The sequence below is a fragment of the Orussus abietinus genome, unplaced genomic scaffold, assembly GCF_000612105.2.
Source record: "Orussus abietinus isolate OABI.00-Male unplaced genomic scaffold, Oabi_2.0 scaffold5, whole genome shotgun sequence".
Classification (NCBI taxonomy): domain Eukaryota; kingdom Metazoa; phylum Arthropoda; class Insecta; order Hymenoptera; family Orussidae; genus Orussus; species Orussus abietinus.
In genome coordinates, this window is record NW_019394929.1 from 663,070 (window position 1) to 678,571 (window position 15,502).

The following is a 15,502-nucleotide window of genomic DNA, read 5'->3' on the forward strand; positions in this document are numbered from 1 at the left end:
ATCATTACGAAATACAGGTATTCTCTTTCTAATACATTGTCCACCAGGATGATTTATTCGGTAATATTTCGTTGTACGCCCGAGCTCTCGCTCCGAGTTCAAATATCGACATCGGCGGATACAAGGTACAATTTGTACACGTCCAGTAAATGCATATACAAACATCGCATCTCCCTGGGCGGGCATCGGCGGCGATAATTGTACACCAAGCCAGGTTTATTTCCAATCGATATACAATACAGCTGCGACGGCGACAGAGCTAATTGCAACGACAATCCACAGTAGACATTACAAACGTCACTTAAACCGCATCGAAAAAGAAAAAGAAAAAGAAAAGCTAAAAATAAAAAATAAAGAAAGATCCTCCGATCGGTCGTCGGAGATTTCGTTTCACTAAGCATAAGTGGTAACCAATCAGCAATTGACGATCCGCGCGATATAGTTGTACATACACAATAAATTAAAAGAACCAAAGAGACAGATCCTCGCGGTTACTTTCTTCTCTTCCTCTCCCTCTCTCGCTCTTGTACTCCCTAATCCTCATAAAATTACCAAACTATCCATCCAACGCGCCGAATAACATTAACAGGGGCTGTTCAACAAAGGCGGATAAACATTAAAATTTATTGGATCACGCTACACGCTCGACGCGCGCCGCTCTCACAAAACGTTTATATAGCGATCACTGTATATATATGTATACATATATATTTATTTATATATATAGAACGCAGTTAGAATTACGTATCTATCCATAAAAGGCGGTAAAATTTCCGTCATAATAAAATAAACTCTAACTTTTTTTTTTTTTATATAAAGATCAATAGACAATATTAACGTACTACCCGTCGCCGGTGAGAACGCAGCTCGTGTCATATCGCCCGACGATGATAAATATAAAAGGACAACGACGAGTGCCCCCTCCCCCGTCTGTCGACCGGACGTTGCGGCACGTAGATTCCGCAAACGGATTTACGGCGGCGTTTCGCATGTTCGGGGCAAACGACGGATTTTACAATTGATTACTCTCGCAGCGGGCTAAGCTGCCGGGAGGGGTCGGACTATCCCCGCGTGCGCACCGACTTACATAAATCATTAATCCTTAATAACTACGCCTCTTAAAAGGAAATCAAATAACATTTGCACTAACGTTCCCTCCTTACGCGCGTATCCTCGTCGTTTCTTTTAGCGCGTGGACAATTGTAGGCAGCCAGTCGAGCCAACGATCGAGAGCTCGACGTGCATGGATATCTTGCGCCGGATCGAAGCGAAGCGTCTCCACCGAGAGAGCCGAGAGTAAAGGGAAAGAAAAATCTAGAAAACATAGGGAGAAAAAAAAAAGTGAAACAAAAACAAAACGATCGAGAAGGAGAATAAGATATAAGAAGTCCTTGTCCGTTCGCAGAGAGTTAGAAGCGCTCTAAAATATCACAATTAAGCTACGGCGAGTGTGCGAGACGTCTCGTTGCGACGCGTACTAATCATTTCCTTTATTTTTTTTTAAATATTTTTTTTTCCTCTTCCTAATTTTCACTTTCTTCTTTATTATTCTTCTCCAGGTAAATGTTGTAAGGCACGTATTTTAGATCTTGGAACACCTCGTTGTCGTATTGTACTCGTATAGTGCGCGACCGTCTTGCAAGTTGATCAGCCCCGGAGTGCACCGAACGCTCTCCCCAATCGCATTGAAATTTCTCAATTTCGAGTCATCCTAAACGCATAGAGCCGCGATTCCGGGATAGATTCGAGCGATTCCGCGCTTTGACCGGGAGTAGATCTCTATTGTCGATTTAACGTCTCTCCAGAGAGCCCGTGTATCTCCTCGCAGTTCACGCAGAAAGGGAAACTTCGTTCGTTAAACGAGACCGTTCGGCTGCATCCCTTTTAATTCCAGAAACAGTATCTCTTGGGTGAACCGAATACAGCAATCGTTTAGTCTGGCCAGATTTCGTTATCCTCGACGGACTAAAACGTACCGGCTGAGTGGTTCCGCAAAAGTTTCGGAAACACATTCCGGCGAATAGACCGAATTAATTCGATTAAATGTCCCGGATTGCTTGAACCAGTTGGCCTGACCTACCGCGATAATTGACGCAAGCTAAAGTTATATCAATGAATTGGCTTTGTCACGTCTACCGAATATCTACGATATAACCATATCCTAGGATTGAACCAACCAACCGATTGCCCTGATTCGACCGAATGTCTTATCTGCGCGTCGCGGCGCCCACGATATCAGCGCTCCGGAGAGAAGCCTAACTGGTAGAATTTGGCGAAGTAAAGCGTCGAGTAACAGAGCCTAGGGGTAAAAAGAGCTACATTGAGGACATCGACGGCCCTTTGGCGACCAGTTCCCCGCCAAACTGGAAGATCGTTATCAAGCGAGTACCCGAAGTGCGTGATTACAAAGTGGGTTTACATGATAGATATACGAAGACACTGCGTACAGATACTTTTTCAGCGAGACCGTAAATTAAATGCCCCCCCTCGTCATCCGTCTTGAATTAAGTAGCGGTCTTGCGTCCAGAATCACGAGTCTACGTCTCGATGGGAAGCGTGAAGAAGATATTCGCGTGTTTCGCCATTATCAGCCGCGAGTCGCCGTCTCTTGTTAATGGGACGAGTCGAATGATTCGATATCGTCTAACTCGAGTCATTTCTAGGGTGTCACGAATTATCGAAGTGAACGTGAGTTACGAGTGCGAAGGAGAAACCTATTTGTATCGAGACGTCGACGGCGCTTTGTTCGTTTACCCGAGTCGTTCCTTACTCCTTCAGGCCGGGTTCCATTAACCTCGGTTAAAACATTAATCCTCGGTTACAAAGAGACGTTCGTTTACGTTAACACGCGGCTAGACGATCAATGATTTAATCGACGTTGGCGGAACGGGCCATTACTCGTCAACTCGTGTCAAATTTAACTCACCGGGGTGAATTAAATTTCTTCCTTCTTTTATCGAGGTATCGACTCGAGTTGATAAAGTATTCGACTCGTCGCATCGCTAGTCGTTTTCCCTCAGACAATTCGGGGCCTCGGAAAAATCGACAGGAGTCGCTACGGTCCGGATTGGATCGTCAATGTTATACAATTAGGTTCTCCAGAAAGTTATTGCGATTTCTGCTAATTAAGATTTGACGCTTCGTTTTTAAATAAAGTTGTCTTCCCGTTATACCTATGTCACATACCGTTTTAAATCATGGATTTCATCCTACATTTTCATCCCGATAATTCTGCTTTAAATCATAGATTAACATTTTTAAGTCCCCGTCGTCGTTGGTTCGTCCAGAACTATATTTGAAAACGAAGCGTCAAACCTTAAGGGAATGCGAAAGTGGCATCCGGCATTTTACTATGTAAATAGGGAAGCCATACGGATAACCCTGGCACTTATGAAATTTCACTTTTTATGGATAAATTTTAAAAGTGTCTTTCGTATCACCTTCAGCAGCGGAAACGGCGATAACATCCTGGCCAACGCGATAGATTCGACGCAGGGCGGACGACCGGATGATCGATCATACGTACACGACGCGTACACGATGGCAGTTTTAAGTATCAGTCCTCGGGAAAAGACTTTGTGCCCGAAGCGAAACCACGGCTCGAAGGGTGATCTCGCAAGCTGCCGCTCGAAAGGGACGCCCCGAGGTCCAAGGAGTCGTAATAAAAAAGCTAGAAGTCTTTGGCAAGACCTCCCTCGACGGCGACGAGAACGCGAAAAATCAGCTGATCGCCCGCAGGGGGGCGCGCGCGTTCCTCTCCTGCAGCGCGAGGTCGCCCGAACCATATTGCACTTATCAATTGCCTATCCTAGCTTAAGAACGCGGCCTCCCGGTTGAACATCCTGGCGGCACCTCGCCCTTGTCCTACTGGTCGTGTCTGGTTATACCTCGGCATACCTCGGGTCCATCGTCCATCCGAGTCGCATCCTCGGCCACAGGGGGCGCGAGTGGAGGCGCCTCGGAGCGCGCCCTCGTTGAATCGACAGAGATCGAAAGTAAATCTAGAAGAACCGTCGGGGTACCGTCGGGTCCTCCGGCCTCCCCTCGACGTACCTATTGCGGCTTGGTGTTGTACGTCTGCATGAACTCCGAAAACCCGAAGCCATTGAGCTGGTCCAGGTTGAGATTTTCGTCGATCGACGGTAGCTCGCCGTGGGCCATCAACTCGACGTAGTCCAAGTCCGAGCTAGGTCGGCCGACCCCCGACTGGCCAAGACCCGGAGCGTAGCTACCACAAAGCAAAACACAACCCCAATCACTGGCAACCCTCGATTAAGGTGACACAAGACGCGCGACCAAAGCTGAGCCGAGGCCCCTCGGCCTCCCTCTACCTCCTCTAGGTCCGACCACCTCGAGATTGGCCGTCTCTCTCGCGAATCTCGCGATATGCAAGAGACTATCTATCCCGCGACCACGCGTGACCGAGTGGCCGGACAGCCGGTACAACACGGCAAAAGGGTACAAGCAACCACCAAAAACCACCCGGTCCAACGACGATCGGTCACTCAGCCCTCGACCCGCGCTCACAAGGGAAGGTCAGAGGCGTCATTTGCGTCTCGCAATGATTTCTCGCAGACCCTCGAGTTAGAGGGTCACTCCTCGACCTCGTCCTCTCCCGAGCCTACGGTACTTCCCTTGTGGTCGTTAGATTTACCTCCCGATGGAATACTCTTACTTCTTATTTCGTTTCAAGATATACATTGTCCTCTACTCGATTGCCAGTTAGTCTCTAACGAGTAGTGATTGGAGTTGCGTTTGTTAACGAGACTTTACGTTGGTTATGAATTTTAGCATTGTACTGTGGTTGTACCGGCTTGCTCCGGGCCTTTGCGCCTTTCTCTTTCTCTCTCTCTCTTTCCTCGTATTGACATACCCTCTCGTTTTCCCTATCTTCTCATTTTTACGCGACACGCTATTACGAATCGTACTGGCAGATGGGCCACTTAATGCGTGAAAGATCTTGAAATAATTAAGTCATGGATGAGTCGATTTGATCGAATTATGTATATATATATATGTATATAAAAAAAAATCGTTAGTTTTAAACCAGACGACTTATCTCGCGGGTCTAATTCTTACCAAAGTCAGACCAAAGTAACGATACAATAAATGGATTTCAATTTAGAGAGAACGTACGTCCTCCTTTCCAGGTGGGACTCTGAAAGCCTTAACTTAATACCTCTTATTGACCTAACGGCGTCGAAAAGCCTGCTGGATGTACATTCTATAATATGTGTGTGTGTATATATATACATACATACATATACACATATGTAATGCAGACAATATATAATATATAGATACAAAATTTAACAGCGAGTCACTATAACAGTTCCAGTCTGCTTAGATGCTCTACTTTTTCGCCACGTCGTTAACATTTATTCGCCACGTGACACCCAACACACTTTACACTACCATTTAACGTTAACTTTAGTCGGTATTGAAAATAATTATGAAAATAAAGTACAAGAATCGTAGAAATTGATGCCTGGCATCGTTATAGAAAAATCTAGAAACCGGCGTAAAAAGGCTCGTAAAAAATGCGATCACAAAATGTATCGCCAATGAGTAATAAGATAAACGCTATCAAGATTACAAGTACGAAAAGAAGTAGAATACTGATACAGTTGCTGCACGGACACAGTACCGAAGATGCGCAAAATAATTCATTAAACGACACGACGTTATCTGTGATTTCATAAATTAATAACACGCTCGAACCTTATCCTCCATTGAACGGAAACAAGTCGACCACGTACCTTTTTACATTCGCCTAACCTTAATAGTATTACAACATCCGATATTTATAAATGCAAGAAAAAACAAAAAGAAAGATCCGTTCATTCTAGTTTAAATATTTATTATCGAAGGTCAACATAATATATAAAAATAATATAACGAATTGCCGCGATCGACGATTAGACGTGGCGTACGCGTAGTAACGGCACGTACTCAAGGATCGTATCAAATGATCGAACTTTGCGCATCTTCCTGTATTCCGTTCGACATGCAAGTTTTAATTGATCGATGCGCTAGATCCAGGGAACTGACCTGGAAGCCACGGAGGGAGTATCGCGTGTTACGGACGGGTCAGGACTATGTGCCTGAAACATTGTTGATGGAGTAGCCGGATAACTTCCTCCAGGACCACCCTGACGACTACCTCCGACGCCAACGACTGACGAGTGCGATGGTGTCTGGCCTCCGCCTCCTGGACCACCCCACCCTGGTACATGAGTTACCAGGACAGGTTTCACGTACCCATTGTTCGTCGTCGGTTGGCTTTCTGTAAACAAGATATTTATAAAATAAATTACCATACGAATATAAAAATGAGGGACAGTGGAATTTTCCCGCGTGACCATGCAATGTACGAGTACCTGACGAGCAATGTTACATTTTATTGGAGTGTTTCGACATTCTACGTGTGTTAAAACATACAAATAAAGCACGCTAAAGTGTTGATAATTAATAATACGAGTGTACAAGAAAATGAATAAAGTTGATAGAAGATCGATTGATGGGACATCGCATGAAATTCTAGAAAAGTGGAGCGACAATAAATGTAGAAAGTGCACGTACCTGAGAAAGGTGTATAATATTTGGAAAAAGCTTGATCTTTCGACAGGTCAGGGTAAAGATACAATAAGTGCTGCAAATCGGATACTCGGTCAGCCAGACTTCGAATTGTAAAATCCTTACTCGTGAACGGTTGTAACATGAAGACCTCCGTTTGTTCTGCAAAGTTAACGTCAAAATTGACATTGAGTAGATATAACTACAGTGGAGGTAAAATGCAGATGGATTCACGAGAACATTATGAAATAAGGTCTCACCTCCAACCCACGCGATAGTCACGCCACCAAGTTCAGAATCTGAGAATCGCATTAAAAAGGTTCCGGATGCACAATTTGCAAGCATCTCTTCGGCTTGTTTTTTCCTAATAAAGCCCAGAATATAACCGTCGATCCAGGGACCCCTCAAGTGCTCTCTCGTCAGTTTCATCACAGCATAAAACCATTCCCAAAACGTGAAATTTCTTTCTGGCAAAGGCTCCTTGCAGAATTGTGCCCAACTTAACAGCAACCCAGCGTAGTCTTGCCCTGCAGTATTTCCACCGCGAAAGGCTTTTTCCGCAAGAAAGCGTAGGTTGTCTTCCGTTAACGATCGACCCGTTGCTGATCTGAATTTAACGTTTAACGCCTCCGCTACTTGACCCCAAGGAACTTTGTCAGGCACTGCGAAGGGCACTCTACCAGGTTCAGCAAAAGCATTGTCCCACGTTACAGTGGCCCAAGCGTGAGGTTCTTGATTCCCGTGGACAATTACCACTACCGGTAAACTCAAAGTCCAAACTTGGAACACCAGCTCACCACCACCAACGCTAAACTGTGACTGGAAGAAAAGTGAAAACTTCTCATCCATTACCGACTCCGTTCCCTTCTTTTCTGCTCGTTTTATTTTCTTCAGTTGCATATTACGGAAACTAACGGATAACTGCCGAGTAGCCTAAAATCAAAAAGACACGCACAGACGTATTTTTATAAATTGCGTTTTAGTCAAATAAACGATTTACTGTTTTTTTTTTTTTTTTCTTTCATGTACGTACTTGGTGATACTCCATCGTTCCTGTATTGTTAAGGATCTCGCCACTTGCTTCGCCGCTCTTTGCCATTTTGTCACTTTTAAGAAGGCCATTTGCTTGAGCCTCGCTGATTATGCTAACGTTAACTTGTGGCGGTGTCATGTACACATTTAATTTACTGCCAACCAACAAACGAACGGTGCTGGTAAAGCGAGTATTGGTCTTCATTACCTGGGGTGGTTGTTTTTCGATGATGAAGGTACTAGTAACTAACGAACTAAGGAGCTGTGTTATTTGAGAATTCAAAGTTGGTAAAATGTCTTGCACCCCAGGTGGATCGAGGGCAAGTTTTAGTTTTAAGCGTTCAACTTCTTTAATTTGCTGCCGATTTAGCCAAATCAATTCAGCCAGACTTTCACACCATTCTTGAATAGAATCTAAGTTACTATTAAACGGAGCACCATTGCCAGCCAACTGTTGATCGCGCTTCCATCTGAAAGAGTGCATAACAAATATTTTTAATACGTAAATCCTAATTAATTACCTAAATATATGATGAATTAAAATTGTCATTCGTTATACCTGATAAGTTCGTCATCAAGAACTCTGGATTGTAAATTATTTAGCCTCGTGATAGTGTCTTTCAATTTGTCAGCCAATGTTAAACGTAATTGCATTAAACTAGCCACCTTTTGATTTAGTAATTGTTCTTGAAGTTCTTTCTGCCTGCAATTTTATACTAATTACTAATCTATTAGAGAATTTCTTTTACAGATAGATAAATAATTATATGATCTAGGAAATTCCCTTAGGATGAAAGCATCGAAGTGTTTGTCGAGGCAACAGGGCATTCATACCTTCGAATTTTTTTTTCCAAATCTAAACTTTGTTGACTTTGTGGTTGCGTGGCAAGGTGTTGAAGATGTGCATTTAATTTGGTGCATTCGTGATAGGTTATAGTGAATGCCTCCTGTTCTTGTTCCATTTTACGAAGGTCTTCACCAGTTTCTTGCGTTCTTCGTCGTAATGCTTCCACCTGCTGTGCGATTTCTGCTACTGCATCTCCAACCATAAGTCCAACTCTACCACCAGCCATACTCATAAGCGTACCACTGATATTTTCCACTTGTGCTACTAATTTCATTTCTGTACCAAGACAATGCCTAATTATTCGAAATAAGGTCCCTGGATTTTGACTATATCTTTGCTGTAAACAGGAAAATTAAAATTAAAAATTGAAAGCACAAGTAAAATAATTGATCCTAGTAAATATATTTACGCGAAACATCTTAGCAGCTTCCATCAGCTTCAATTTCGTTAAAAATAGATCTTCCGTGTTCAAGGAGGCAGCCTTCGATTCTAATTCCTGAATAAGTGATCCGACTAAATTTGCTATGTATTGTTCATATTGTGGATTGTCTGGTTCAATATCGGTCCTATAAGACATACAAAATTAGTCTTCCTACTTTCTCATGTTATTCAACTCGCAGTCAATACTTACCACATCTTTTCTTCAATCCAAGAGGACAAAAAGTGCCGGACTTCGATAGGAAAGTGCTCCCCATAAACAGAGCGCACTTGTTGTAACGCATCCTGTGGCAACTGCTGCGCCTTTGCCCATAGTGTCATCGTGAATCGGTTTCAGAGTATTGGTCCTACAAAAAAGTTGAAACACAATTACTACCAAACCATTAATAACAAATGCCAAGTATGTATACTCGCCATCGATGACAAAACCATATTCATTACCATAAATCTCTTTAAAGCATAATTTAAGTAAACGGTAATTAATCAAGCAAGCATTTAACTGAACGACACGATTCACGCTCTCTTTCCACCAAACAACCTGCAATCCGCCAAGTAAACCCATATAATATTAAAAAATCACTTAATCTAACGCCACATGTCACGAAATTCCCAGTGGAGGAAGACAAATAAACCATCCGACAAAGTAAGCAGAGTAACAGGTGCAGCCCATAACCTCTCAACGTGCGATACCCAAACAGACTTCGCTGCCCGAGTTCTTTCCGCCTCCGTTAACCTTCAAATCCCGATAACGCTTTCTGGAAGAATCCGAAGGCAACGCAGGTGCGACGATCATTATTCACCGGGAAATTTGTGAATCCCGTCACTGCAAAACGTGCATTACGTACCTACTGTATAGCAGGAGAAGACACGCGGTATTCAAGATATTCGAAAAATTTCAAATCGACGCCTGCCGTCTAATTTTAAGACTTTTCGCGATCTCCGTGCGCAGCAATCCCGCTCGCCTCGGACTTTCGTATCGATGCTTGCGAAGCACTGAACGCTGAATCGCAAAAAGAAAGACATCGAGATGGATAAATCAGCGGCGCGAGAAAGAGGGTCTCATCGGGCTATCCGTTCTTGTCCGTTCATTCCGTTGGCGCCTGTGGGCGACTTAACCAAACTTATTCCGCGAGGGACATAGCGTAACATGACACGCTACGTGCCTCGCGGAGAGACAGACTGCCCGATAAAGCGGTCTCTCTCATTCTCCGTCTATCCGTCTACTTTCCATTCGCGAGACAAGTCTTTCCGCTTAGCCAATGACGACTCTCCTTTCGGTTCCTATATAGTTCAACGCTGTAAAGTTGCGCGGGACGGGCTGGACTCGGCGGAAAGAATCCCTTCAAGCCTGAGTTCTTGGGAGGCGCCAAAAATCGATCACGTGAACCGACTTCACTTTCCAAACGATACCTAGTGCATTACATACCCCGGTAATCCCCAATACCTCTGCACATACATAACGCGCGACATTCAAAAGAGTCGCGCTTTAATAGCCAGAGTTTATTTCTGTAACTCCTGTTTCCTCAACTGGCGTCAGAACTGACTTTAAAAACAATGGATAAAAGCAGATCGGGTGAACATCTCGTTACGACAGCCCGTTGGCGCCTTGGGACGCGATGTTTGGAATTAAAATGAAATAAATGAAACACGAGATATTAAATATCTCGGGCTAATGAGAGATTCTTCAAGGATGTGATATTTTTCAAGGACCTCGAACGGCCTAAGGATTTAGCAACAGTCCGAGCTACGGATTCGCGGAAAGGCGGCGTTGAACCCCGAGTCGCGACTGTTGTAAGGACGGTGCTAAATCCATCGGAACGTATTGTTCTTCGGAATTGAAGGGTCCGCGAAGAATGCGAAGGGTGACGGGAGCCGCCGCCGACATCGGCAAGTGCGGTTCGCGATCTTCCCTCGACGCCGTATTCGCTGCCTAGTCTATGGCGGACGCCAGGGAGATAAGACCAATCCACCGGAAAGCGAGGTGCGCGATGGATTCGCGGGAGACGTCGAAAAAGTCGAGGCAGCGGGACGGGAACGAAGAAAATGCCAGAATCCCTCGCGACTATATCGCGCCAACCGACAAGAGGGGAAGAAAGCCGCGTGAGTTCGACCAGCAGAGAATCGATCGTAATTTCGAGGTTCGCGTGGATCGCGGCGATTCCGCGACCCTGTCCCAGGGGAATCGACAAGGTCGTAGGAATCGCAGGTTCGCGCGGTTCGACTCACCTCACCGATTCCCCAAAGTCGGCGACTTAACCGCGCGGCACCTTGCCTGATTATCAAAGCGAGTGAAGAAACTCACGCGTGGATCGCGGCGGATCCATCGGAAAGTCCATTCGCGCGAAGCAAGCGGCTTTCCGTAGGACGCCGCGAAGAGCCGACGGTGACGTGCTGCCCCGATAATCCGCTGGTGAACGGAGGGGGCGCGGGATGCGGAGGATCGAAGGGGTGAAGCGAGGATCGACGGTGCCGAGGAGAGGAGGAACGAGCGGAGGTACGTATACCAAGGCATTAGAGAAAATGACAACGTCGATCCTTACCTGGGGCTCCGAAGGCGAGTCGAAGGCGCCCCGAAGACGAGTTCGATCGAGCGATCGGACGACCGTGCGACCGAGCGACCGCTGTGGGCGATAATCGGTCCTGCAAACGCGAGTCCGCTCGCGGCGCGCGGCTCTCCCGTCTCGGTCGACTATGTCCCTCTCTCCTCTGGCATGGACACGGCCCGGACAACGGAGCGCCGCGAACGCGGGTTTCCGAGAATTTGATTCCGTAAATGGCCGCAGCGCAGCGGCGGGGGACGGTCACGTGACCGAGCTGGGTTCTGCGCGTGCGTCCTGGCGAACCTGCGGTCATTCTCACCCGTGGCGACCGGTGGAAGCGGGAACGAGAAGCAACGGCTCGATGGTCGGCCCGGTCCGCCGGGTGGGGGAGGCGAACCGTCGAGGAGCTGATAGGTTATCTTGTGTTCGAGGGTCTCTGTCGTGCGATAGGTAAGAACGAGGGCGAGAGAGATAGACTGGTATCTCGAATCGTAAGGTAAGGGAACGCTTCGGGATTTCTCGCGTCGAGCCGGTTCTGCCGAACATTGCCGAACCTGCGGGTACAGGATCAACGTACGTGCAGATTTCGCACCCGATAATCGCTTATCGGCGATTACGATGAGTCCCTTATCTGGTGATAACGGAAGCCTTGAGATAGGCGACTTTTTATTCCATGTTGGTATAACGATGCATCCCCGATGTTGTATCGTTCTCTTTCTTCGGCATTCGCCCTCGGTGACCGAGACTATATGTACAGCGCACACGGTTACGAAAGTGGCGTAATTGATTTCTTGGCTTATCTATATCGACGGCAGGTTAAATTGTTGAATAAGGAGCACCCTGTGTTCTCTATTTTGAAACGCTGAAAGGGTTTCCGATCGATAAACGACGTGGGACACTGCAAGACAGAAGTCTTAATTGATGGAGGGAATAGGATAGCAAGGGGACAACCGTGGACATTGAACGATGCGTCTTCAAATATACTTTACACGAGACGTGTTCAAACGTACTTTTTATATAATATGAGACATGTATAAAAAATGTATAATGCTTCGCATTTGTATGTTGCTTTATATAAACATAAATATTTTTCTCTGAAAATATACTTAGTAAGTATGTTAAGTTTTAGGAGACCGACATCGTCTTTGATGGCATTTAAGTTTGCGTAAAATGTATACTTCGAAGTATCAAAGGAGGAATAACAAGGGCGGCTGCACCGATTAAGTACGTAATGGTACTGCCGATGCTCCAAAAGGCTAAAATAAGAGAAATTCTTACTAATGAAAATTTATGGTAGCTTTAAAAATCATTATGCAATTTTTTAATTCGTTTGTCTTGTAAGAATGTTAATGATGGTTCGAATGAAAGAAATACGAACCTATGGAAGTAACGATAGGTCCGCAAGCACGAGCTAAGGCACCCAGAGAACGGAAAATACCAGTTATTATTCCTTTTTGATTTTCTGGCCCAGTATGTGTAACTAGGGTCATCATGCAAGTTACGACCATAGCTGTTGCTGAAATAGATTAAACTTTATCGAGTGAGAATTCTTTATGCAGATTTAGAATTTTGTAATATTTCGTAATTTTACTTACAAACTGCAAAGAGGAAGACACCGAGATAGAGCATTAATTTGTCCTTTGCTAACCCTACACAAATGAATGCTGGAATAATTAACCAGAGTCCCTAAAATGCCCATATCTTTCAGTCTTACTATGCGAATTATTTATTAATTATATTAGGAAACCATGAATGATAAATTTATAGAGTATGTTACCAATTCTGCCACAGTTTTGGTTTTATGCGACGGTATTCTTCGCACCCAACTGCCCTGTAATATGGCCATTGTTAATCCAATTCCAAGAAACATCCAGCCTTGTTGCATGCTAGTAAACCCGAAAAAGTGATGGGTCAGGAACGTTAATGTAAATTCTAGTCCACTGTAGATAAATAAGTACAGAAAGTAACATCGTCCCAGGACTCTCAAACTGTGTAATTCTGAAATGAGAATTATTTGAACAATGAATTAATTTAATACTTTTACTTTAATAGTTAATTATTGTTCAATAATAAAATACACTACCATGACTTGTTAAGCCAGAAACGCCGTTAAATTGAAACAAATCCATGGGATTTATGTAAGCAATAGCATCCTGAATTCCACTGGCAAGAGATTTAGCTCGATACTTGAGTGGTAAACTTTCTTCTAAATTATAGGCGATGTAAAGAAGATCGATAATAGAAAGTAAAAGAGCAAAGGAAGCTGGGATTGCAAACCAATAGCCTTCTCGGGATTTGCTTGAGTTCCATGCGAATAATGCCCCGATCATTGGACCCACAACAAACGCAATTGAGAAAGCTATACCTACTAGAGCCTGAAAATTGAAACTGATTATTTTTGGCTCAAGATTGTATAATTAAAGCAATACAACAATTTCTACCATAGCTCGTCCTCTTGTCTTTGAAGACGTGACATCACTGATGATAGCCATGGATAAGTTAATATTGCCTTTGCTAAGGCCACCGATGAATCTTGCCAAGACAAATATAAGAAAATTATGAGAGAGAGCCCACAGAACATAAGAGCTTGTAATGCCTATTAAGCATAGCAACATAACTGGTCGTCTTCCGTAAACATCGGACAGGGCTCCTATAATTGGTGATCCCAAAAATTGCATGAAGGAATATAGTGAGCCAAGGCAACCTATAAAATATAATTAAATTCTGAAATTATTTATAAATTAATTTTGAATACCCATAATCTAACGAACTTACCTCCAAATAAAACTGAATTTACTCTGTCAGGAGCATTGAGGTAAAGTTGTACACGTTGGATTTGTTCAAGAATTAAAGAGTATAGTCCTCTCTTATCATCTAATTGTTTATAATGATCCAAAATTGCTGGTAGTAGTGGTAAAATCATGGTAAATGCTAGTAGATCTAGTAATAATGAAAAAAATACAACTCGAACTGTTTTTGGATTCTCTCCATGTTCAACTTTTTCGCTCTTCAATTCCATGATGATGATACTTTATCACAGTCGTTCGAAAAAATACCTTTCAATTTATTGAATAAATGCAAGCATTGGATCTTGACAGTCTTCAAGTTAGTGGTATCATAATACTGTAGAAGGACAGTCAAAAATATTGATACTGATCAAAGAAAAGCGAATAATCTTCGAGCTCTCATACGTTAACCCACATTTGTTATAATCGTTTCAGTCACATATAAACGAACACTTGTCAGCGATTTAGTGCTTCTATTGCACGCATGGCTGGATTTTAAAATCCATTTGTCCAGGATATAAATTTACTTATATTACAATTTTCATGCTGTTCTCACCAGGAGTTTCATTCTTATCATTACAATGCATACATCTTTGTGGATGTAATTTTTCAATCGTACAAGCAATGTAAATATATATATACCACTCCGAAGTTTACAATTTTCAACAATGATATATCTTCTTTCACAAAATACAGTCGAGCACAAATAATGCCGGTTAGCCGACAACAATCGAAACGGTCAGTGCTATGAAGTGGATCCTACTTAGTTCTGATAATCTGTCACGTTAACTCGCGAACTCGGTGAATCTCCGAGGTGACACGTGACGCGGTCAGCGTCCTAAAAGTGATGAACTTTCTAACCGGAGTAAGGATCCCTCGCATGACGAGACCCGAGAAAGGAAATCGGTTTTTGAAATCAACAGTGAAAGGCTTAACCTATATTCCTGCATTGTGGTGTTTGTCATCGGCTCTCGCGACATTATCGACAGGTCAGTCGATCCCGAAGTCAGCAGAGCAGAGCGCGTTCTCTGCATTAACGATTAATTCCAGATCGTGTCGCTACCTGGCGGCAGCCTCGAGAAGTCCATAGCACATCCGCTGCGCTCGAAGAACGTTACCGACAGAGCGGCGGTTGACGCGACGAGGCGTTTGAATTTTCGAATGCGACGAAGACGCGAGTCTTTCGAAAAAACCGACGTCGTATATCCAGATGAGGTACTCTCGACGAGTTCGACAATTTTGAAGGTGGCCACGCCGGGTTATGCCTCATTATTGTTTTTATT

At 44.0% G+C, this 15,502-nt stretch overlaps 2 protein-coding genes across 6 annotated transcripts; both read right to left on the reverse strand.

Annotated features, from left to right (window-relative positions):
• Nucleotides 1–171: 171 nt before the first annotated feature.
• On the reverse strand, nucleotides 172–11,630 carry LOC105701263 (signal transducer and activator of transcription 5B). Of its 5 annotated transcripts, XM_012427865.2 has the most exons (11): nucleotides 11,434–11,630; nucleotides 9,087–9,240; nucleotides 8,865–9,021; nucleotides 8,443–8,792; nucleotides 8,168–8,311; nucleotides 7,610–8,078; nucleotides 6,837–7,509; nucleotides 6,583–6,738; nucleotides 6,052–6,286; nucleotides 4,054–4,228; nucleotides 1,198–1,314 (listed from the first exon to the last, which is right to left on the reverse strand). In XM_012427865.2, exons 2-10 carry the CDS (start codon nucleotides 9,212–9,214, stop codon nucleotides 4,054–4,056), a joined length of 2,487 nt encoding a protein of 828 aa, XP_012283288.1. In that variant the 5' UTR covers nucleotides 9,215–9,240; nucleotides 11,434–11,630; the 3' UTR covers nucleotides 1,198–1,314. The 5 variants fall into 5 exon arrangements, with proteins under 5 accessions (XP_012283289.1, XP_012283288.1, XP_012283284.1 ...); XM_012427866.2 differs by lacking the exon at nucleotides 4,054–4,228 and having other exon boundaries at nucleotides 172–1,314; nucleotides 11,434–11,629; XM_012427861.2 differs by lacking the exon at nucleotides 1,198–1,314 and having other exon boundaries at nucleotides 1,489–4,228; nucleotides 11,434–11,629.
• A 935-nt stretch (nucleotides 11,631–12,565) lies between these two features.
• On the reverse strand, nucleotides 12,566–15,160 carry LOC105701266 (major facilitator superfamily domain-containing protein 10). Its single transcript, XM_012427869.1, has 7 exons — nucleotides 14,209–15,160; nucleotides 13,875–14,137; nucleotides 13,517–13,808; nucleotides 13,211–13,431; nucleotides 13,029–13,119; nucleotides 12,812–12,949; nucleotides 12,566–12,689 (listed from the first exon to the last, which is right to left on the reverse strand). The coding sequence occupies exons 1-7, from the start codon at nucleotides 14,450–14,452 to the stop codon at nucleotides 12,589–12,591; spliced, it is 1,350 nt and encodes a 449-aa protein (XP_012283292.1). The 5' UTR covers nucleotides 14,453–15,160; the 3' UTR covers nucleotides 12,566–12,588.
• Between the last annotated feature and the right edge of the window lie 342 nt (nucleotides 15,161–15,502).

Excerpts from the sequence above, each read along its gene's own strand:
- LOC105701266 (XM_012427869.1), bottom strand. The coding sequence starts at position 14,452 with ATGGAATTGAAGAGCGAAAAAGTTGAACATGGAGAGAATCCAAAAACA. Across the intron at positions 13,809-13,874 it reads AGACAAGAGGACGAGCTATG|GCTCTAGTAGGTATAGCTTT; the intron begins GTAGAAATTGTT and ends TTCAATTTTCAG. Across the intron at positions 13,432-13,516 it reads TTCTGGCTTAACAAGTCATG|AATTACACAGTTTGAGAGTC; the intron begins GTAGTGTATTTT and ends TTCTCATTTCAG.
- LOC105701263 (XM_012427865.2), bottom strand. The coding sequence starts at position 9,214 with ATGACACTATGGGCAAAGGCGCAGCAGTTGCCACAGGATGCGTTACAA. Across the intron at positions 8,312-8,442 it reads TTGGAAAAAAAAATTCGAAG|GCAGAAAGAACTTCAAGAAC; the intron begins GTATGAATGCCC and ends ATAAAATTGCAG. Across the intron at positions 4,229-6,051 it reads ACTCCCTCCGTGGCTTCCAG|CTACGCTCCGGGTCTTGGCC; the intron begins GTCAGTTCCCTG and ends GCTTTGTGGTAG.